Source organism: Sturnira hondurensis, unplaced genomic scaffold, assembly GCF_014824575.4.
Source record: "Sturnira hondurensis isolate 20B ecotype Veracruz unplaced genomic scaffold, ASM1482457v3 Scaffold0006413, whole genome shotgun sequence".
Lineage (NCBI taxonomy): Eukaryota > Metazoa > Chordata > Mammalia > Chiroptera > Phyllostomidae > Sturnira > Sturnira hondurensis.
In genome coordinates this window covers 58,333,072-58,356,746 of record NW_028079044.1, presented here as the reverse complement: position 1 = coordinate 58,356,746, position 23,675 = coordinate 58,333,072, and the positions used below count along the sequence as shown (strand labels likewise).

General features: G+C 49.5%; 1 protein-coding gene across 1 annotated transcript; it reads left to right on the top strand.

Moving 5' to 3' along the window:
- The first annotated feature begins 3,655 nt into the window (after positions 1 to 3,655).
- Positions 3,656 to 23,662, top strand: PDIA6 (protein disulfide isomerase family A member 6). The gene is made up of 13 exons (XM_037048714.1): positions 3,656 to 3,762; positions 9,228 to 9,369; positions 12,345 to 12,402; positions 12,781 to 12,907; positions 15,067 to 15,173; positions 16,415 to 16,545; positions 17,028 to 17,142; positions 17,611 to 17,751; positions 18,488 to 18,572; positions 18,682 to 18,754; positions 19,542 to 19,700; positions 22,646 to 22,742; positions 23,125 to 23,662. Exons 1-13 carry the CDS (start codon positions 3,744 to 3,746, stop codon positions 23,191 to 23,193), a joined length of 1,323 nt encoding a protein of 440 aa, XP_036904609.1. The 5' UTR covers positions 3,656 to 3,743; the 3' UTR covers positions 23,194 to 23,662.
- Positions 23,663 to 23,675: the final 13 nt, after the last annotated feature.

The following is a 23,675-nucleotide window of genomic DNA, read 5'->3' as shown; positions in this document are numbered from 1 at the left end:
GGAGGTGTCGGCTGGAGCTGAGGTTTAAACTGCTATACAAAATGGCCATTGCACATTCAGCAGTACCCGGAAAACTGCTGTGGCACCGGCACACGGTGCACTGTGCCAACCCTCGATGTGCGTGGAAACCACCCCAGTGTCCACGAGGAGAACACACAGACTGTGGTCCATTCGCACAGTGGGGCACAGCCAGCAATGATATATTATGTGGATGGGCCGCCCAACAGAACTCTGAGCGAAAGAAGCCGGATACAGTGCATACTGGTGGTTGTATTTTTTACACTGAGTGGTGGAGCTGGGGTTTTATTTATTATTTTTAATTTTTATGTGTATTTTATTTACATGTTTACTGTATTGTATTTTTTCCATTACCATTTATCCCCCTTATACACACTCTCCCCAGCAATCACCATCCTGTTGTCCACGAGTGTGATTCCATTTCTACGAAGTGCCCAGTTAGGCAAAGCTGACATATGATGGTAATACGCAGTATTAGCTATTTTTTTCCGGGAGGCGAAGGGGTTGGTTCTGGGGTGCTGTTTATTTTACATGGGCTGCTTGCCTTAGGAAGAGGTCAAGGGGCTGTTCCCCTTAAAGATTCGTGCTCTTTTTAGTACGTATGTTTGTACTGAGGATATTAGCCTGCCCGGGTGGCCATGACAAAGTACCGAAAACTAGAGGGCTTAAACCACAGACATGTATTCTATCACAGTTCTGGAGGCTGGAAGTCCAAGGCCAAGTGCTGGCAGGGCTGGTCTACCCTGAGGCCTCTCTCCTTGGTGTGCAGCCACTGCCTGCTGGCTGTGTCTTCACGTGTCTTTACTGTGCAAACACGCTCCTGGTGCCTCTTTCTCTTCTTAAAAACCTGTCCTATTGGATTAGGACCCCCCTTATGACCTCACTTAGCCTCAATCACCTCATTAAAGCCCCTATTTCCACATACAGTCATTTAGATGTTAAGGCTTCAGCATTATGGATTTGGGGGTGACACTGTTTAGTCCCTAACAATGTTACATTTCAATAAAAATTACTTAAGACAAAAGGCAAAAACACAAAACAAAAAAAGACCTTGGGCCCCCAACCTTCCACAGGCAAGGAGGGACAGAGCCCAGGAGAGCAGGCGTGTCCCCTCCCTCCTCCTCCCCAGGGGCTGACCCTGACCCTGACCCTGATGAAGAGGCACCTTTGCCCAGTGTGAAGCCTTACCACGCCAACCCCTGGTGGTTTCAGAATTGCCTAACCAGGGACGGTTCTGTGTCTACTCTTCTCCTTCTGGACAGGGAGTGTTTATGATCCTCCTGCCTGCCCTAACACTGTACTTCAGGGGCTTGCGGGTGGGGAGGATAGCACGTTCTTTCAGTTCACGAGCTCTGTACCCGGAGGCCTCACACCCTGACCTAGAGGGTCAGCGCATCTCCCAGACATCCAGGACTTTGAGCTGGGTGCAGGCCCCTTGGGAAGGGACTGCGTCTACCCTTGTGTGGAGGAAGACAAGCACAGATACTTGGAGCCCAGACTGCAGCGGAGATGGTCTTGATCCTAATCTGTGCAATTTCTCTTCCCGGCCAGAGAAGACTATTTCCCAGCCTGCCCTGCAGTTAAGTTGGGGCCACATGACTGGCTTCTGGCCAATGGGATCCGAGTAGAAGGCTGGTGCTAGGCCTGGCCCAAACTACCTGTGCCATCCTTCTTGTTCTCTCTGTTCTCCAGTCAGTCGAAGGCAGAAGAGCCAAGCAAGGACTCAGCCAGAACAGTGCTGTCCAATAGAGCAGCCCCTAGCTCCATACGGCTGTCGAGCACTTGAAATGTGGCTATTTTGAGATGTGCTACAAGTGTAAACTATACACTGGGCTTCAAAGACTTAATATAAGAAGAATGTAAAATAGGTGATTAATCATTTTTATAGGATGACAGGTTGAAATGATAACATTAGGGATATCTTGGTTTAAACCATATTATTAAAATTAATCTACCTTTTTAGTGTGGCTACTAGAAATTTTTTAATTTTATATGTTGCCGTGGCTCACATTGTATTTCTATTGAACAGCCCTGTTCTAGAACCGTGTTTCTCAGCTTTTCTCTCTCTTCTTTCTCACTGTCATCCTCCTAAGGAGCCTTTTTAGACACTTCCTAATTTCCTCTTTCCCATGAAATTTGAAAAACACGGATATACTCTGTATCTGTTTATGTACTATAGCCCTAGGAATACCTAAGATTTTTTTCATCTCCTTCCCTCCACGAGCCAGTTGTACCCCGTTGGGGACAGTACTTCCCACGTTGAGTGAGAGTCCATGTTTCAGAAGATGGTGGCATTGCATGGTGGGCAGAGCCAGAGTCCCTGAGTCACCACCTGAAAAGCCACTCCCAGTGAGAGCAAGAAACAGCCCTTTACAGTATAAGCCAATGAGATTTTAGGGTTATTTGTTTTAGAGGCTACCATTAATTACCCTGACACACCAAGTCCTAGATTTTTCAATAGCATCAATAAACTCAAAGAGATCTTAGAGAATTAAAACTCGGGGATCCACAGAGGCAAGCCTGCTTACTACAGTCTGAAGGTCTCACCATGTCACACAGCCCCCAGCACCACCCCAAAACGGGCTTTGGCTGCAGCTTCCTCTTCGCCGTGTAGGTTCACCTGTCTATGCCTTCTTCACACCCGTGGGTCCCTCTCCCCCAGAAAGACATTCTCCTGCTTGTCCAGCAAATCTTCCAGACTCAGGTGTAGTGCCTCCCTACTAGTCATTACCATTCCTGGACTCCACTGTGCACATAAATGCTTTTGCCAGAATCATAGCTGTGTTAGGCGGCACAGAGAAAGAAACTATTTATTTCTAATAAAAAACCAAAATGCTCAAGTCTACTCCAAACATAGGAGGGGAAATCAGAGTGGAAAGATACCTTAGTCTTAGTCTATTACACTTCAAACATTTTAGTTTTGCAAATCTTTCAAGACGTCAGGCCATGTGAAGGCATTGCGAGGGCCCCACCCAAGGCGAAGAAGCAAACCGGGCGAGGAGCACTGAAGCTTGAGTCCCGCGGGGAATATGGTTCTGTCTGAGGAAGGCTTTGCAGTCCTGTGCCCAGGACATGGCAACTTTTAAAGCAATTCAACAAAATACTTGGTGACACAGGTTATATATAGCACGTGCTTAGTAAGTGTTTTTTGACTGAGTACTCATCTGGGAACAAGAAAAATTAACATCATTTAATAAGGTCCTGGATGTACTCAGGGCCCAAAGAAAGTTATCCTCCCAGGAGACAAAGATGAAAAGAGATGGGGAGGCCAAGGATGAATGAGGGTTGGAAAGGGGCTCCTTGGAGTCAACGTGGGGTTAAAGAGAGAATAATGAACCAAGAGATAAGAAAAACCAAATAGTGGACTCCAAAGGCCTGGGGAAGGGGGTGGTTGGCAAGGGGAGAGGGCCAACGAGAATGGAGAGGTTGGGCAGTCCCGCCCCCAGCAAGTCCCTCTTTCCGCCGCTCGCTCCGCCTTTATAAAAAAAAAAAAACCACTAGACCCGTAACCTCTACCCGGCCACCTCTCATTGGCTGTGCGAATGAAAGAAGCCTTCAGGGACCAATGAGCCGCGGCCACGGCTTGGCGAGCGTCTTCCGGCCCGTCCCCGACGCACCGCCAGCCTCCGGCCTCGCGCGGACCGAGGGCGGGACGTGGGGCGACGGGGGCGCGGCGCGGCAGAGCTGAGGCGCGGCAGGACTGTGCGGCGGCCCGGACGCTCGGCATGGCTCGCCTGGTGCTCGGTACGCGCGGCCCTCCTGGTCCTGGGCGTGCCGTTTGAAGGCCCCGAACCCTCGCGGCGGTCCTCAGCCCCGGGAGCCGGCAGGCGCGTGGCCTTGGCAGGGTCCCCTCTGGGATGGGGGCTCGCGGGCCTGGCCTGCGCGAGGACGCTGCCTGGGAAGCCTGTGGAGCCCGCGGGGGGACGGTTGGGGAGCCCCGGGGACTGGGGCTGCCCTTGGCCGGAGCTCCCGCCCGGGCCTTCGGGCGGAGATGCGGGGCCCTGACGGGCTCGGGTCGTGTGGGGAGGGGAAGGCGCCCTTGGCGGGGGCTGCCGCAGCCCACCCCGGGGGGAGCGTGTTACACGGGCGCGGCGGGGTGAAGGAAGCCCCGAGGTTGGGCCCGAACTTAGGGCTTCGAGGCCTCTCGAGACATGCCCGAGCCTGAGTCCGAGCATCAGTACGGACCTCCTGGGGGTGGGGGGTGGGGGCGGCCCGGCGAGAGCAGGGGCCGGGAGCTGCGCTCGAGCCGCTGAGATCCGCCTGACTTCACCCCTGGGGGAGGGTGAGTATTGGGGCGCAACTTACAAGGGACCTCGGGCCCGACTGTGGACGGGAGAGTCACGTACTCCTCGCACGGCTTCTTTTCCTCATCACTTGGTTTATGGAATTCCCACTTCGAAGAAAAACTGAACTATCAAAACCCAGCCCTCTAAAGGGAACGGTGCCATTCAAAAGCTGGCCTTGCGATGCAAGAGCACTTTAAAGGTGACCGAACTTTTAAAAACTAAATTGAGCCCAGGCTTTCTTGAATTACGTAAGTCTCTTCGAAAGAGAGAGCTAAGTTGAGGATCCCGCCCTTCTCGGGCTCCTCTGGGTCCCAGCCACAGCGCTGTGGCGCTGATGCCCCCCACCCCGCCTTTGCTGGAGGGTCGGGACTCCCAGCCCCGCTGCCCCGCAGCTCTGCTGTGTGACCCAGAGCAGGTTCCTCAACCCCTCGGGGCTCGTTCTCCGCCGCGCTGTTCGGAGGAGCGACGAGTTAGTGCACGTCTGCAGGAAGGAAGCAACATAGAAACGTTTGCTGTGTCGCTGCGGAGGGTACCGACCGGGGAGGGGGGCGGGGGCTGTCCCGGTTTAAAAGTTGCCCGCAAATGAACTCAGACCAAGCTCTGAGAGAGGCCGCGGCTCCGTCAGTTGACTGGTTGTTTTAATGAATGCAAACAGCGTTTGGGGGAGCCCCCTTGGTGTCGAGATGACTGCTTTGGGGAGATGACTGCTTTGGGGCCGTGTCCTCCTGGGAGATGTTACCGACGTGGGTTTAGAGCATCCTCCTCTCCTGGGAAGGATAGCGGCAAAGCCATGGGGTGCCCAGGGGATAGGTGTCCCCGTGTCCCCGGTGCTCCTTCCCAGGGAGCGGAGAGCGACGTGGTTGTTAGGAGCAGAACCATATTGGTCAGCACTTTGCTGTTTATCATCCTAAGTGGGCCCGGAGGTCTTGTTTTCTTGAGGGATTTTGTGGAGACCTTTCTGGCTACGCTTTCGCTGTTGGAATTTATACATCTTTTAATGTTTTTCAGATTATTATGTTTGATTTCCTTCTCAACCTCCTGGGTCATTCTCCCTTTTAAGGAGGTTTGGTCTTGAAGCTTCAGCATCGAGGCATTACCATTGGGTGGCCACTTATAAAGAGGGGTGACTCTTGTGAGGACCAGGCAAAAAGTTAAAAAGACAAAAGTCCAACACCCCTACTAGGGAAAAAGTAGCTCAAGTCCATGTCATAGTGAGTGTCAGTAGACGTGACTGTCTCTGTGTGGAAGGAAGCACGTTCCTGAGGTCAGAGTCGGGGACCATCCCTTTGGGGGCTGCGGCGGAAGAGGACAGTGCACTCTTTTCAGCTTTCCGGGTGGGCGGGAGACGGGGAGGAGCCTGACCCTATGCCACCACCTGCCTGCCTGCCTTGGCATGAGGCCTCTGCAGTCCCCAGACCTCTGGTTAAAAAATTGGGTTACATAACCGGGCTCTGTTTCTAATTATATGGCCTTGGGTAAGTTACCTTTCGGTACTTCCATTTTCTGGCCTAAAAACGAACATGGTAGTACATACCACATACACTTCTTGAATGAGTTAATGCATTTTAATTATTTAGGACAGTACCTGACACATGGCATCATAGAAGTGTTATTCTTAGTTAAGATGTCAGTTTCCGGAGGATAGTTCAACAGATAAATATATCAAAATGTTAGTCATATCCCCAGTACCCTCTGTAAGATTTTAAGGAATCATATTCATTGCGGGGAGGGAGTAATAAGCATTTTCAGCATTGGCTTGTTAATAGTGAAAAATGGGAGACAGATTCTGTCAGTAGACAGCCATCAAAATGGTTACATGGGGCAGTAAGTCCATAATTATTACACAGACTGTTTAACTTATTTTGAGTGACAAAGATTACAGAAGGGAATACATATATGTGTGTGTGTGCATATATATGTGTGTGTGTGTATATATATGTATATATATTAAGGTCCCGTTTATAATTAGTAATAATAAAGCTCTAGGCCTGTGTTGCATGGAGATGTCAGTGCAAATATGAATGGAGGGGACTTTGTCCTTTCCATTTTTGAAATTTTCACAGTGAACTCAGTGTATTGAAGAAGTAGTAATATGTATCGATTTTTACCCACACTGACACCTCCCCAAAAGATAAGCTTCTTTAAATGAAGTAGATCGCCATGGGGGATTCTCCAGGACTGGTCTGTCTCTCAAGCTTCCGTAGAATTAAGACCATCTTTGCTCAGGTTCTTGATTTACTCGCATCACCGGATATATTGCGTCTAGTTGACTTTCCTGTAGTTGTGAACGTTGTTGGGCAGGACCATCCAACGGAAATGCAGTGCAAACTTGTGTCATTAAATTTTTCTAATAGCTACATTTAAAGGGCAAAAAGAAATGAGTGAAGTCCATTTTAATATGTATTTATTTACCCAATATATCTAAAATACCATTTGAATAAAATACCATTTTAGCATATAATCAATATCAAAAATATTAATGATAGTTTTTTTCCTTCTCACCGGGTTTCTGAAATACATTGTGCTTTTTATACCTACAGCATATCTCAGTGTGAGGTAGCCATGTATGGCTAATGGCTACCACCCTGGACAGCACAGTTATCGAGGGAGCCACTTTGGTTGGCCTAATCTTCATCCACATTCACCCTTTCCCACCTCTTGAAATGGAAGAGGAGCCCTGGCTGGTGTGACTCAGTTGGTTGGAGCATTATCCTGTAAACCAAAAGGCCGTGGGTTTGCTTCGTGTCAGGGCACATACCAAGGGCAACCGATACCAATGTTTCTCTCCCCCCCCTTCTCTTGTATCAGTGAATGTTCCCTCTGAAAAATGGAGGAGGAGGTTATCCATCACAGGCTGGGGGTCCCTTCCCCTCCTCCTGACTCTGGGCACTTTATTCTGTTTCATGATTCTCTGTGCTTTATCTTTAGCCTTTCCCTCTGCCCATACCTCTTCCTTTCGTGCTTGGTCCACTCCTGTCTTTACCATGAAACCAGCCTTCTGTCCCTCCCACATTTGCTTGCATTCTGCTGCTTTTTATGATGAAACTCATTTCAAGAGTACCTGTACTCTTTTCGCCAGTGTCTCCCTCCTGTTCTCCAGGCTCTGACAGATTGCTGCTGCTTGCTTCCTCTGCCCCACCCCAGCTGCCAGTGACCTCTTTGTCTCGAGAGCCGGTGCAGTGCCAGTCCTTCCTGCTTGAGGTCCCAATAGCAGTTGTTACTGTTGCTCGTCCCACCTTGCCCTTGGTTTGTGTGACACCGCCCTCCTGACAGCTCCTGTCCACTGCCCACACTGCAGCCAGACCCTTTCTAGAAAGCAAATCTGATTGCACCCCCGCCCCCATGGTAACCCGTTAGTGGCTTCACATCACCATTAGCAGAGTCTACAGTTTTATTTCACGTTCCTCCATTCGCAGGCTCTGTCATTCAGAAGCAGTAGTCGTGAATAGTGTGATTGTTTATTCATGCCCCTGGCACACAACCTTCTGATCTTGAGCACTAAAAGGACAGCGCAGTTTAATGGAAAAGCTTGGGAATAGAAGTCAGATCGCTGCTCTGCCACTTACATGTGTAGGGGCCTGTAGACAGGCCCCTGGCCTCTTTCTACCTGTAGTTAGTGATGCTCTTCCGTTAGTAATGCTGTGGAAAGTCAAGTGACAACGTAGCGGAAAATAGTTTGAAAATTTAAAGCACTATGTAAGTATTAGGTGGACTTTTTAGCAATAAAACAATTCACATTGGTGTACACACCTTCCAAAAGGAATTTGCCACTGGGTTATTTTTTAAAAAGCTCTATTTGGCCCTGGCTGGTGTAGCTCAGTGCATTGAGTGTGGGCCTGCAAACCAAAGGATCGCAGTTCAATTCCCAGTCAGGGCACATGCCTGGGTTGTAGGCCAGTTCCCAGCAGGGGATACACGAGAGGCAACCATATGTTGATATTTCTCTCCCTCTCTCCTTTCCTTCCTCTCTAAAGATAAATAAAATCTTTTTTAAAAAAGCTCCATTTGACATCTTCCCAACTCCGTCTGTGAAGTGAGCACAGGAAGATGTTTCTGCGGTGGCGCAGGCGCGCACCCTGCCTTGGGGGACAGGTCAGTCTCCCTTTCAGTTCGCTGTGTCAGCAGATTGAAGGACAGCATGTGATAATCTCATAGATGCTAAAAAGACAGTGACAGAAATTTCTTTAATGACATACAGTTTGCCTGTTTCAACCCAACAGGAAGCACCATGAAAATGGGAAACTATTTCTGCTGAAATCAGGAACATTCCATTATTTAACATTGTTCTGGAGATATAAAACAATGTGACTAGAAAACATGAAATTACATATAAATCTTAAAGGAGGAGGTGAAATTTTGATGGTGTTACCATTCAAAAGACTTCGGAGTTCTCGAGACCTTGAGAGAGTCCCAGTCTAGTAGGGGAGACAGATATTTCTCCCTACAAAAAAAAAAAAAAGCTTTGATTGTTACAGAATTGTGCATCTGAAACCTGTATAATTGTGTTAACCAGTGTCACCCCAATAAATGTAATAAAACCCAAAACGCTTTAATAAAGATGACATGCTAATACTGCAGCTGAGGAACATGAGAAATAAGTAGTGTGTGGATTACTCGGGTCGTAGCTGGATGTCGCCTCCCAACCTCCCAGTGTCCTCGCCCACCTAAGGCAGTAGGAGTCCCATTGCACAGGGTGGCCGCAGAGAGTGGAGGCACTCAGAACAATGTGTAAACCTTTCCGGGGCAGCTCCCTTCTTGCTCGGCACTGCATCCGGGGAGTAAAATGCCAGGGGCTCCCACAGCAGCAGGGGGCAGAGGCACGGGGCGGGGGCGGGGGGCCTTCATCAGTTGAAGAAGACTGGTCGCTGGGGGTTCCTCTCAGCACAAGCCCTGCCCTTAATGGTCTGCCCTTGGTCTCTCCAGGTCTGGTGAGCTGCACCTTCTTCCTGACAGCGAAGGGTCTGTATTCCTCTAGTGATGATGTCATCGAATTAACCCCGTCAAATTTCAACCATGAAGTTATTCAGAGCGACAGTTTGTGGCTCGTAGAATTCTTTGCTCCATGGTAAGTATTATAAAATATTATCAGTCATTTACTTTACAAGGAAAAATACTATATAGAAATGTGATTTTATTCAGCCATCTACTTTACCTACTTAAAGAAGTAGAGGGAAGTGGGAGACTCCACAAAGTGTTTGTCAAGGGCCATGGAGATTGAGTCGAGTGAAAAATAATGGGTGAGGAAGCTAATTCTTGCAGGACAGAAGAAAGAGAGAAAAAACCCTTACAACTTTAAGACAATTTATCCCCATGAGGGGTAAGTAGCAGGGAGATGGACTGGGAACTAATTTACAAAGGGAGGACATTGGGCAAAGAAAACGGAAGAGCTGGTGACCAGCCCCCTATTTTTCTTGAAGAGGGTGGCTTCCAGAAATACGTGATTAGAAAATCTGGTTTGATTTAACAGTTCTTCCCTTGCCTTAAATTCATTGTTGGAAAAAACCCTTGTGGGGTAAAGATGTACTTACTATTGAAATTAATAGTGTACAATTACATATAGTCAGAACACAGAGTGTAGTTGAAATGTTTCATGAATACAAAACAAAAACTCAACAAATAGAAGTTTAGAGACAGGTCAGTGGAAATGGTGCAAAATGCACACGAGACCATCACTGCTGTAAACGAGCAGGCTACGGTGCCTGGGAGCAGACCCCAGCTCCCGCTGGTGTGCGTGCAGGTGGACTGTGGGCTGATCCGAGACCCAGAGGGGTCCTTTCAGATGTGAGCTGTGCCTTCAAAGCTCACCTGGGGCGGTCAGCCACATTCTTACCCGAGATTTTCGTATTTTAGTGTACCTGATTTTATTGCTTCAGTTTTTCCTTTGGAGGACCATGGAACTGAGTTTTAGAAACATAATACCAGTCCTCATGGAATATTTTACTTAGTGTTGATCAGGGTAGCAAATGAAAACAAAACCCTCTGTTTTGAAAGTTGATCCTGTCACATCATGAATAATGTTCATCTTAATGCCTTTATTATTTTTTAAAAGCTCCTATTTGTTTTTTGGCTGTTAAATCCAAGTGAGAATTTTATATGGGCTAGTTCGTTGGTGTTAGTAAATGAACACATAGTTATTACTTACTGGCATGAGTAATGTACCTTGTTTCTGGGAACTAGCATGTGTAACAACATGCCTCACTCCAGAACAAAGCCAGGCCGCATTGTCGGGAAGGCCGGATCTGGACCCAGGGTTAATTATTATTGCCACCCAGGCAGGCTTCGCTTCACGGTGGTCTGCGTGTGAGACTGTCTCGTTGGAGCAGGCACCTTCAGCCTCTTTTTGTGTTTGTACTTCAGCAGGTTGGTGAAAGTGAAGCATATAGGATCACAAAGGAAACCTAAAATACTAACTTCATTAAGACGTTAAAATGAATTGCACGTGTGTATGTGGTCCCGCTTTGCTGCACAGTTCAGATGGGGCCCAGCAGCAGGTCTCACAGCCGGCTCCCCGCCTTCTGGAGCTCTGTCATGGTGACAGGAAAACAGCCGGGCAGTGGCCAGCTGTGCTGTGTTGTTAAAGTTCACAGTTAAAGGGAGCCCTAAATTCCCATTACAGATCGGTCAAGAGCAGAGGGGTGGGGCTGCCAGCAAAGCTCACAGAGCCCTTAAGTTTTATTCACAGCTCTTCGTGAGGGTCGGGGGGGGTCTGTGAGCCTCGGGTGGAGAGCCCTCGGGTCAGAGTGCTGCATTTGTATTTGCAACCTTCTTTCATAGAGGAAGCTGGCGTTAAAGAGGCACAAAGGTCTATAAAATCTGGACTCCTGGACTTCTAAGTAGCTCGCCTAAATACCAAAACATATGGTAAGCTAAATACCAAAACAAATATGTAGAAACAAGACTTCAGGACACTTCCTCAAAAGGCCTGTGGAACTCCGGAGAAAGCCACCGCTCCGTAGTGACTGAGCACGTGGGCTCCGGGGCGTGAGGCCTGCCTGGTGGCTCTGCCGCAGAACAGGTGGCTGGGCGGCACGTTTCGCCCTCCGTCAAACACAAGTACTGAGGCCGGCCTTCACGGCTGCGCTGGCTGCCTGCAGTCCTGCGGGGAGCGGCCCCCGTGGCGCTGGCGCACTGCGCTCACGCAGTAGCCCTCACAGACCTGAGTAGAAGGGAATTCGCTGTGTTGACAGCAGGAAAAACCTGATCGCCCGTGGGTAAACTAGCCAAGGCACCTTCACGTGATGGGTGTTACAGATCAGTGAAGATGAGCAGCATGGCCCCGCAAGGCATAAACACCACAGGCTGCATGCATATCACTTTTAGGAAGCACTTTTCTGGGTATATTACAGTTCACCCCACTTTCAAATACTAGTTCCTAAAAGATGAGGGGTTTCCTCGTGGTCTTGTCTCCCCTCTGTCTCTCTTCTCTTTTATCACCACCTCATAGTGCCCTGTGCTTTCCACGTGTCAGGGTCAGTGACGTGGGATGGTGTGTGTTTCAGCCCCACACGCTGCTGTGGGGGCCACAGCTCATGGATACTTAGGCTCTAGTGCAGGTGCCTCATCTGTGAATGGAAAGGTTGGACTAGATCAGAGAATATCAAGCCGCAATGGGTTTAAGAATGAACCACTAGCAGAATTTACGAAAGTACATGTTCCCAAACCACTCTCCCTAGGATCTTGGGTTTCTTGGGGCCTGGGAAACTGCGCTTTGCCTCGTCGCGCAGCTCAAGCCGCGAGCCGAGGGACACCTGACCACATACGCACTGAAGGTCCGGCCCGGTGTCGGGTTAGGACTGATGAGTCTGTTTAAACGACTTGAACATAGTTGAACTGAGCAGCAGTTTGAAACGCTGGAAAGTTTCAAGATGGAAAGGAATCGCAGCAAAGCCGTAGAAGACTGAGCCCCCTCGGGTTCCCGTTCCACGGGTGCTTGTGCTCGTCGCAGCCCCCGGTCCCTGTGGCTGTCACTCAGCAGACTTGGGTGATTTTTGAATCTGGGACAGACGGCTTTAACTATTGTGCTGTGTTTTTCTCTGAAAGGTGTGGCCACTGCCAAAGGTTGACTCCAGAATGGAAGAAAGTAGCAACAGCATTAAAAGTAAGTTCCTGAGGTGTCCACATGTACCTGCGTGTATTTTGAATTATGCAAATGACTTAGTGTATAAGAAACTCATTTGTGATATTAAAGCTCAAAATCCTTGTTTTAATGATAGAATCATGTAGGAAGCAAAGGTATAATGTGCATTTTAATTTTTATGTTGTCTATTTGTGTCAGTTCTATTTCTTGTGCTAATTTGTGTTTTACCCATCATTCCACTTGGAAATGGCTTCCTAGACGAAAGCCCCCATTCATTCTGTGTGTAAACGTAACCCTGCCCTTTGTCGGCGTGTCTCTGAGTTGACATGAGTCAGATGAAGATTCTTGTGGAATCCTCTGAGGGTGAAAGAAACAGGCATTTCTCTCACGTCTCCACAGGGTGTTGTGAAAGTGGGTGCCGTTGATGCAGACAAACACCAGTCCCTCGGAGGGCAGTATGGGGTGCAGGGATTCCCTACCATCAAGATTTTCGGCTCCAACAAAAACAGGCCAGAAGATTATCAGGGTAAGGACTTTGCTGGCGGCTGCCCTGGCTGGAGTTTTCAGTTGAGTGGGCAGGGAAACTCAGGAGAGAACTGGGTTCTGTGACTTGCCAGCCCCGCCACCGCGGCTACCTCAGCCTTCTCACGTCTGCACCCCTGCACCTCTGTGACGGCACAGAGCGGCTCCTGCCTGTTCTGAGTCGTTCTGAAGGCTGAGCGTGTGTCGTGCAGGCAGAAGGTTTTCCATCGTCATCCACACCAGCTTAGGCCCACGTGGCCTTTGAGACGACAGAGTAATGATGTTCTGTGCTCCCCTCTTGGCTTTCTCGTTACAACTTTTTAAATTTACTAGCTATTTAGTATTTTACAGTTACTTAATATTGAGTAAAGATTTACCAATGTTCTCTTGCTGTGATCTTCCCTCTGCTTTTGGGAAAGGGCCTAGCACAGCGGCCCAAAGAGGGCCCATGATGGGAAAGCCCCTGCGAACTACCTGCTAAGGGCTGCGCAGTCTGCCCGGTTCGTAGATAGGGGAATCGTGAGTGTCTGCTCCTGGTCACTGAGGCAGCCGAAGAGAGAATTATGGCTCCAGACTGTGGAAGCTGAATGTTACTTTAGTTATCCCGTGTGTTCTTTTATAGAATGGTCCCATTATTTCATGTAAGATGTCACAAACAGGTTATCATATTTAAGGTAATCAGCAGTGCTAGGTTGAGCCATGTTCATGGTCCTAATAAAAAGTATTGGGCATAATGTATTTAAAGTTTAAAACTCATTTGATAAATATTTTTTTAAAATTCATTATTTGGGACATATAAGTGGCAACTTCACCACGAGTCAAACATCTTCAGATTTGCTCTATGTGAGAAAAACAAGTTTGCAGAGTGGGGGCGTTGCAGAATCAGCATGCTGGAGAAAGGGTGTTACTGTGTCGCCTGTGCTTGGTGGCCTGCACTGTAGCTGACAGAGAGGACGTTCTCCGAAGGGGGGCGGGGGGAGTGCAGAATCTGGAGAGTGAGAGCGGGCTCTGCTGCCGCCTCACCGCCCTGCGGCTTCACAGCTAAACGTTGGATTGGCCAAAAAGTCCTTTGGTTTTTCCATACGGTGGCTCTGATAGTGTTTAGGTGTCTTTAACTTCATTTGAAACAACTTTGTTAGATTGTATGGTAACAGCTGTTATAACAGTCTGCATTTAACAAAAAACTCAGCAGAATTGGTGAGTTTTTGTGCAGTCATTTTAATATTGAAGATGGAAGAAGATACACATTTTCAGTATATTATGTGTTATTATTTCAAGGAAGGTAAAAACGCAACTGAAATGCAAAAGGAGATTTGTGCAGTGCATGGAGAAGATACTGTGACTGATCAAACGTGTCAGAAGTAGGGTTGCATTTCCCTTGCTGCCCGTTTTTGTAAATAAAGGAAGAATTTGCTGACCCTTGGCCTAGAGTGAGAAAATCTTCTCTGGCTTTTTTTTAAAGATTTTATTTATTTATTTTTTAGGGAGAGGGGAAGAGGGAAACATCAGTATGTGGTTGCCCCCCATGCACCCTCCACCAGGGACCTGGCCTGCAACCCAGGCATGTGCCTAGACTGGGAATCAAACTGGCAACCCCTGTTTGCAGGCCAGCACTCAGTCCACTGAGCCACACCAGCCAGGGCCTCTGCCTTTTTTGCTTGACCATTTCTTGACTTGGTCTGTTTCCAGGTAAAGCCTGGTAGGAAGGACTTGTTGTGGGCTCCACACTGCCCTTCTGTCCAGGCTGCGGCACTGGGGATCCTGCCGGGGTCGCAGTACCAGCGAGGTGGAACTCGCTCTGCGTGGTGCTGTACTGGGTTTTCTTAGGCCGCGTCTGAGGTGGTCTCAGATTTTATCTTGTCCTAGGGAGTTTGATTGGAAAAGTTGTTTTTTAGAAAAGAAAGAAAGATGCAACTTTCTGAATATGAGAGTTTTGCATTAGAACTCTGAAATTTGCCTTGTGGCATATAGTGCTGCCCTGACAGTTCTGAGCCCATTCACAGCCCCTGGCTGTTGAGCATGTGGGCTTTGGCAGAATTCCAAAGGCTGTCGTCCTCGTCCTCGTCCGTCCTCGTCGTCATTGAGTCCCAGCTGCAGGGCCTGAGTGCAGGGAGGTGCGCAGCCCGCCCACCACCATGCGCTCAGGCCCCTGTCCGCCTGCAGGTGGCAGAACTGCCGAGGCCATCGTAGACGCTGCTCTCGGGGCCGTGCGCCAGCTCGTCAAGGACCGCCTGGGCGGGAAGGGTGGCGGGTACAGTTCTGGAAAACAGGTAAGGCTTTATCGTGTCTGTTTACAGTGTGTGACAATGTTGAAGCCTGAGATAGACCCCTTGTAGAAGGTAGGTTTGTTTGTGGTTTTTTAAAAATTATAAATCAGTAAACTTACAATTAAAAGATAATAGGAGATTGGGTCCAGAGGGAATCAGCCATCCAGCCCCCACATTCGGCTTCCTCAGAGCCAACGTCACCATAGCTGGTCAGTCCGAGGACATCTTGCCAAACTGCACAGGGTCAAGACCCAGCCCCCAGAGAGGCCACCTCGGCCAGGGCTGAAGTGGAAGAGTGTGGGCTGCAGAAGGGACAGCTGCAGGCCACTCTGTCACGTGGTTACAAAGTAGGGGGAGGGGGGCCAGCTGTCCTCCAGATTGACTGGGTAAACAGGTGAAATTCGGGTAACCTCTTGGCCTGTATCTGCGGCCATGAGCCCCAAATCCAAGGACAGTTCTACATAAATACATAGCAAAGACGAGAAGTTCCTGTTCCATGGGTGGGTGCGTCAGATGCCCGTCTGTAAAATATGACATTTCCCCATGACATGTGCTTATGAGCTGGTGAAGAGACAGTGGGTCCTTACTGATAAATGTAGATGGAAAGGCCGTCTGCCCTTGTAGGGGACCAGGGGGCTAGCTGCTTTGTACGGGCTGGGAGCACATCCAGAGGTTCTGTGTTCTCGCCTTTTATTTCCAGTGTAGACATTTAATGAGCGCAGTCGCTTCCCCAAGCTCCATGCCTGTGGGCCCAGGCAGCAGAGCGCAGGGTTGCAGTCCTGCCTGGGTCTGAGGGCCAGTGCTGAAGACAGGAGAGGACTAGAGGTCATTGTCTGCCTTCTCAAATGGTGGGGACTTTGTGAAAGGGCAGGAAGGGCAGTGACGTGTAGCCCCCTGAGGCAGCCAGCAGCTGTGCTTGGGTCCAAATCGGAGCTGGTTATCAACATGACTCTTGGGGCCGTGCCGATGTCTCTCAAGAAAAATAGCAAGTGGCAGAATAGACACGTGCTACGTTTTATACTGAATGTGCTGGTGATCGCTTGAAAATAAGTGTTATTTACCAAGCAAAACTAAAATAATAGTATTACACGATGCCCCTCATTTGAGTAAAGCAGTTTTCACTTGATAGGAACACTCAGAAACGTTGTTAACTCATAGAGGCAGTTTCTGTGGCAGGAGCATTGAGAATGGGGGTCCTGTGCTGTGGCCACGCTACAGCTTGCTGTTTGATGTCGCTTTGACAGGGCAGAAGTGAAAGTTCAAGTAAGAAAGACGTGATTGAGCTGACAGACGACAGCTTTGATAAGAATGTTCTGGACAGCGAAGACGTTTGGATGGTTGAATTTTACGCTCCTTGGTGTGGACACTGCAAAAAGTAAGTCCCGGGCTTTCAGACCGCTGCCTTGCTTGCTCTGGGGTTTTCTGTCTGTTTCTTCACTTTCGACCTTCCCTGCCCGTTTTGCCCACCCCTCTGCCTGCTTGTGCCGCTGCCAGTGCTCTCTGTCTGTCTAGGGGCTCGGTTGGCACCTTTTAGACCTGCCTGTGAGTGTGCGCAGCTCCCTTTGAAAGAGCTGAGCCAGGTCACAGATGCGACCAGCGTCTCCAACTCTAAACAAGTGGTGAACATTGGCATTGATGCCAAGCGGGTCCTCTCTCATGGTCTCAAAGGCTAACAGGGAGCGAATATCCAAGTTTTGGGGGAGTGACAAAGGAAGGACTGGGAAGCACACCTGGGAGGCAGCATCCTGTCTCTCAAAGCCACACTGGAAATGTTCCAGGGGTGACACAGCTGGGTTGAGCAGAACCACACATGTCAGTGAAAGTATTTGTGCGGAGAGTTAAGATATTTTTTTGTAGCCTAGAGCCAGAATGGGCCGCCGCTGCTACCGAGGTCAAAGAGCAAACGAAAGGAAAGGTGAAACTGGCAGCCGTGGACGCCACGGTCAACCAGATGCTGGCCGGCCGCTACGGGGTGAGTCCGTCTCTGGGACTGTTCCTTGCGAAATGCACGGGTTTCGCTGCTGCTTCATCCAGTGCGTCAGGCGGCCCTCTGAGGCAGGGGCAGGGTGTTGAGCCTGCGGAGTCGCTTTGTTGTCACAACTAAGAAGTCTGGAGATGGGGGCTGTTATTGGGGGTTTTCCCCCGGTGTTTCACTAGCTTTATGTGCTTGATATGAGCCTTTAGATGTCCCAAGCTTCTGCAGGTTGCTCATGGGGCTTCTGAAGCCAGCCTTTTTGTTCTAGAGCAGATACAGTGAGTGTGGTCCAGGGTTTGAATCAGACGTGGCTGCGCCTGTCAGTTGGATTGCCAAACCCCCGCCTGGCAGACCTGGGCCTCATCCCTTGGGACATTCATCACATCAAGCTACCTCGAAGGGGGATTCGGAAATACCATAAAGATTTCCTTATTTCTTATCAAATGTGAATTTGATTTTTAATAGATTAGGGGATTCCCTACAATCAAGATCTTTCAGAAAGGCGAGTCTCCTGTGGACTACGATGGAGGGCGGACGCGGTCCGACATTGTCTCCCGGGCCCTCGACCTGTTTTCCGATAACGCCCCTCCTCCGGAGTTGCTGGAGGTGAGGCACTGGGTGGGCGGCCCTGGGCTCAGCCTGTCCCGTCTGACGGCGGGGTTGTTGAAGCCGTGAGGACACGCTCTGTCTTTTCAACTTAAGCTCTTTTTCTGCTCCTTTAAAACGTTCTTAAAAGTGCTCCTGTACTTTCAAAGGGGCAGACCTGTCCGATTAATTGCTGCTTTTCATAACTTTAGCACTGAAATAATTGCACTGTGAGTAAAAGGGAACCTAAGCTTCTTAAAGGTAGAGTGGGTCTCTCCTTTCTCGTTCTCAGAATAGTAGCTGGCATTTACTTAGCACCCAACCACGTAACGGGCTCTGTTCTAGGGTTTCTCGTAGATCGTTCTCACTCATTCTCATGTGAACATTCAGAGGTAATGCTACTTTTGATCTCTATTTTATATACGAGGAAACTGAGGCACAGCGAGCCTCGGGTTCATATAAACACATGATGTGTGTGAATACGTCTGTCTGCCTACTCAGAGCTGCGTGTCAGAGCCAGGCTGTGCCCGGTGTTGAGTTCAGAGACGGTCCGTGCACCTGCCTGGCCACCACTGCAGGTGGCCGGCCTAGTGGTAGGTAACGGGCGGGACTCCACAGAGCAGCTTTGGTGGTGCTTCTGGAATGTGGACAAGGAAGTGCCATTCGGGAGGTGTCTTCTCGGTCCCTTGCTTTGCTCTGTAAGGTAAGTGGCGGTGTCAGTCGCTGTCCTCCATCCTTTGTCTTCTGGGCCCCACAGATCGTCAGCGAGGACGTCGCCAAGAAGACGTGTGAGGAGCACCAGCTCTGTGTCGTGGCCGTCCTGCCCCACATTCTTGACACAGGTACGAGGGGCAGGCGCTCCTTTCCTTCCCGCTCCGTGCTTCACGCGCGGAGTCTATCAGCACTGCAGGCACCTTCATTTCCATCACTGAAATTTTGTGTTTCCATCAGGAGCTGCAGGCAGAAATTCTTATTTGGAAGTTCTTCTGAAGTTGGCAGACAAGTACAAGAAGAAAATGTGGGGGTGAGTTACTGAACTCAGAGTCTCTGTGTCACTGGGGGCGAGGGGGAGTTTAGTGCTTCTTGAAAGGGTCTGGTTCCTTCTGTGTCGTGTGGGATGTGTTCCTATGTTTGTATCCTTAGAAGGAAAGGAAGTAACATGGGTCTGTTATGTATAAGGCACTTACCTTTACCACGGCACACCTGTTTTCGTAGGGACTGTAGCCTAAATGGCTTTTAGGGTCCCAGGCCAGCAAGCAAAAAGTTAATTAGTAATGCAGCCAGATTCTAGTACGGCCTTTGATACATAGATAAAGAAAAAAGATATAGAGGTAAAGCTGTTTCTTTGCCCTCTCCTGAGTGATAGATAGCCAGATGTGGGCAATTTATCTCTAATTGAGCATTTTTATATGTATTGAATAAGGATGACATGCTATAACTTTAAAAAGACATTGTTACACTTTTTAAAGACCATACATAATAACCTAAATGATACTGATGCCAAAAACAGAAAACTCATGAGGCTCAGTGGACAGTGTTCTGGAGACTGGGCTGGGGGAAGCTGTCCTACAGGCAGACCAGTCCATTTCGGGGGGATTCCTGGAGTTAGGGTTTGGGAAATGTGAGAGGAACTGTGGCCACTGAAGAGCACATCTAGAAAAAGGTCGGGCATACCTACCTTTTTACTTATTTCTACACCCATTTCATTCCATCGGAAGTCTGAAGTGTAATCTTTTTAATTAAGATCTGCCAGTTAGATGATAACTAGTTTGAAAGAGATCTTTGTCCTGAACGCCAGTCTGCTTTTCCAGGTGGCTGTGGACAGAGGCTGGAGCCCAGTCGGAGCTGGAGAGTGCGCTGGGCATTGGAGGGTTTGGCTACCCCGCCATGGCAGCCATTAACGCACGCAAGATGAAGTTCGCTCTTCTCAAAGGCTCTTTCAGTGAGCAGGGCATTAACGAGTTTCTCAGGTGATTGTTTTGTTGTTTTGTTTGGTTCTGTTGTGGGCTGTGGTTCGGAACTAGGTTTATATGGACCAGGCAATAAAAGGGATTATTTTGCATTTAACATTCTGGAGAAGAATTAGATGTTTATAGATTTGGAGCTTTTACATCATGCGGTGCTCTGTTTTCTTTTCACGGAAATATTCTATGGTAGTGAACAGTGCTAATACTTCCCTGTTCTCAGGCCACTTGCCATTCTATTCAGTGGACATTGGGCTCTTCCAGATTCTCATAAAGCTTCTTGTGGCCGAGAAACAGCCCAGTCCTCCCCTTTCCCACCCGAAGATGCTCAGTACCCTTGACCTCAGGTGATGGGGTTTTCCTTTCTGGGCATTGGCTTTAGAGTGTAGTTACTAGAAAGTGGGTGTCCCTACTTGAGAGACTCCAGAGATGGGAAACAGCATGATAGGTTCTCAAACTTGGACCAGTTCATGGAGCTCCTTACACTGCCTTGCTGTTCAGCTCCTCCTAAAACCGATAGCAGCCTCTTTTAGGCAGGCACAAGGCGCTGACCTGTACTGTTTCTTGGGGGTGCAGTAACTTGATTGAGGCCTCTTCTGCATAACTGACGGGGTGCCTCTCTGTTACACAGAGTCTTATCTCTACCTGCTGCCCTAGAGCCTGGCTGGTAATAGCTCTTGGTAAATATTTCATGAACAGAGGGTTGACTCTTTGTCTCTGGGACAGTGTCAATTAGGAAGGACTTCCCTGCCCTCAGGAAGCTTCCTGTTGAACAGGACATAGCACACTGAGAGGAAGACAGTTTATAAAATGTCCTTCGTCCTTTTCCAACCGCTAATTCCAATGACAGAGACCTTCAGAAGGTGTGTGAGTAATGAGTAGGTGACGGTGTAAATGCTTCATGGGAACGGTACAGGGAACAAGAGCATGTAGTGGACTTGAGACAGTGACTTCAAACGTCCTGTCTCGGAGATGGCAGAGAACCTCAGAATCCAATGTGGTAGTGAGTAGGTGGCAGTGCGCCTGCTTCTACCTGTACGTGAGTCTCTACCTGTACGTAGGGAGACCACGTGTGTGCGGAGTGCCTCGCCGTGAGCAGGCTAATGGGCAGGCAGGGAGCTGGGGCAGCGTCCCCCAGCCCTGTACTTGGAACCCCTCAGACCTGCTGCAGTCTGGCAGTTGCAAAACCGGTGAGAAGGAGATGTCATCGTCCATGTGGCTGGCCGAACAACCCAGAGAAGTTTTAACAATTTATAGGTGTAATAGCGCCAATGGTCAACCCAGCACATCAGCGATCCCTGCATCTTTCCTTGAAGATGCCACACTGTGTTCCTCTTGGAGTAGCAGTCAGAAAACACAAGTGTCTATCAGTGCACCATGCACCCAGAATGGACCGGAGGACCTGAGTTTTATGCATGTTCATGGCTGTCCAGTTTGAGGTCAGGTTCCCTCAATCAGAAGACAGTGGCAGAAGAGAGGGAAAACTGGGCGGGTGCTGGATGGAGCTCTGCCCTGAAGGCACAGTTCCCGCAGAGCTTTGCTCCTCTGTGAAGGTTTCCCCTCTTCCCTTGTCTTTCTGTTTGCACTCACTTCCAACATTAAGTAGGAGGCTGGCTGCCTTTTTTTTTTTTTTAAGCTCCGACCAGTCTGTCTCGGCATTTTATGGATGACAAGGCTGCTGTCCAGAGGTAGTAAATAGCCCGAGCAGTAAGATGGAGAGCCCCCAGCTTTCTTTTCCCTGTTTGAAGGGCCATGGGTTTCCCACGGGAGCCAGAGCTTGGATGGCTTGGCCTGTGCCCCTTCCTAGTAGATCGACTCGTTCCAGCTCTAGGTCTTATTTATTTTTGTTATTAGCATGGATTTCAGATAGACCGAGGGAGACACAGGTCTGGCTTTCTGTGCTGAACCCCTCTTTATTCCGCCCATCTGTCCATCGGACGGTCAGCACCTGTCCCCTGCTGCACGAGTAACAGTTCGGTGGGTGGTCGTGAACGGGGTGCAGAGGAGCCGCGTCCTGCCTTCTGACTGCGATGCGCCTGTGCCAAGGTGTCTCCACCTCCAGGTCGTTCTTCGTCCTCCACATTGCAGGATGTTTAGCAGCATCCCTGGGCTTGACCCCCAGGTGCCAATGGACCCCCCCACACACTCAGAACTGTGACAGTTAAAAATGTTTCCAGGCACTGCCAGGTGTCCTCTGGGGGCAAAAACCAGCCCTGTGCGACAGCCATTGGTGTGCACTGCAGGCAGTGCGGGGCGGCTGCCAGCTTTCCCACCATGCCCAGACGGCTGCAGTCGGACACACGGACACAGCACCCTGTTTGGGTTTTCCCCCTTCACCCTATTCCAGACCCCCGTCACCAGAGGCGACGTGGAGACCCCTTTGAGAAGCCGGTCCTCGGGCCTGCGACTGCCCCTACGTCTTTCCAGGGAAATGTTTCCTGTCAGCTCCTGTCTTTGGAGCTGTTCACGGTGGAGCTCTCATCCGCCCTGGAGCTTGGGGCCGAGACAGAAGAGCCACCGCATCCGTGGGTCAGCAGAGGCTGTGGCTCTGGCACTCGGCAGGGCCTCTGCTCGCCGTCAGAATTCAGAGGAGGGGGACAGAGCTCTAGGTTGAGCGCACCACCTTTCCAAAGCCTGTCTGGGCTCTTAAACTCTCAACTTTGATAGCTTTTACGTTGTTATTTGCATTTTAGCAAAGTATATTTGCTATTTTTTAAATGTTTGTTAGTAATTAGCTTTATCTGCTGCTGAGGCCTTAGGAGTTTCATGCCCGGTTGGTACTGTTGTCCCTGATGGAGAAGACAACGCTGTTCACAAGGTGTTTCCCAGGGACATCTGTGGGAAGTGCCTCTTCATAAACACGACAGGCGCGTCATTCTCTCCCGAGTTGCTGCTGCTTCTGCTTCTGCCCAGCAGCCCCCGTAACGCCTTGTTCTGCTCTGTCCCCCAAGGGAGCTGTCTTTCGGGCGAGGATCCACCGCACCTGTGGGGGGTGGGGCCTTCCCCGCCATCAGCACCAGAGAGCCCTGGGACGGCAAGGACGGCGAGGTGAGTTTCGGCACGGGGACTGGGGCCAGCCTCCTCTTCCCCTGCCTTCTACCTTCCTGACCCCGGGCACCTTTGCCACTTGTGGATCAAGTCCTATCAGTAAGTACTGTGTGGCATTTGTACTTAACAGAGGCAACCAAAACAAATGTCGGCAACAAGGTTGCTCTCCTGGTGACCGCCCAGAGTGAACATGTACCCCTGAATTCATTTGCTTTGCCTCACAGAGGTACAGCTGCAGCTTCGCAGTGGGCGTTTGCGCCGGGGCCCTTCTGCCCCACCCTCCTCGGGAGGGCGAGTGAATGGCTGCCAGTAAAATTGTGGTTCAGGGTCACCTGTGTCTGCAGCAGACCTGTGGGGCTGACGGTGGCTTTCTGTTCTGCAGCTTCCCATGGAAGATGACATTGACCTCAGCGACGTGGAGCTGGATGACTTAGACAAAGACGAGTTGTGAGGGGCTCCGCAGAGAACTTGGTCTCCTTTTCTTGGGAGCAGATTTTCCCGGCAGTGAAGGGACGTTCTGTACGCGCAGGTGCATCTGCCAGTGGCCTTGTTAACCAGGAAGTAGCACTTGACTGGTCGTTCGAAGACACTGCAACAGTGAACTTTTGCATCTCAAGAAAACAATGAAAAATTCTGTGAATTGTAGCCAGTAAATTGGGTTGTATTCTGTCAAGTGATATTTTGAAGAAAACCGATGGGCTCTTGAAACACTTCTCCCCCCTCTGACTGCTGCTGGGTGTTCTTGGAGGCTGTTTCTTATGTAAGTTTTTTAATGTGATTCTTTCATTTGAATATTAATGGCTTTTTCCATTAAAGAATAAAACAATATTTTGGACAATGCCAACAAATGTATGAAATCAGTGTCCCCATCATAGATTCTGAGTCTGCTGCGTAGCCAGTAAATTAACGTGAGTGTCTGGTCCTGATGCCTTT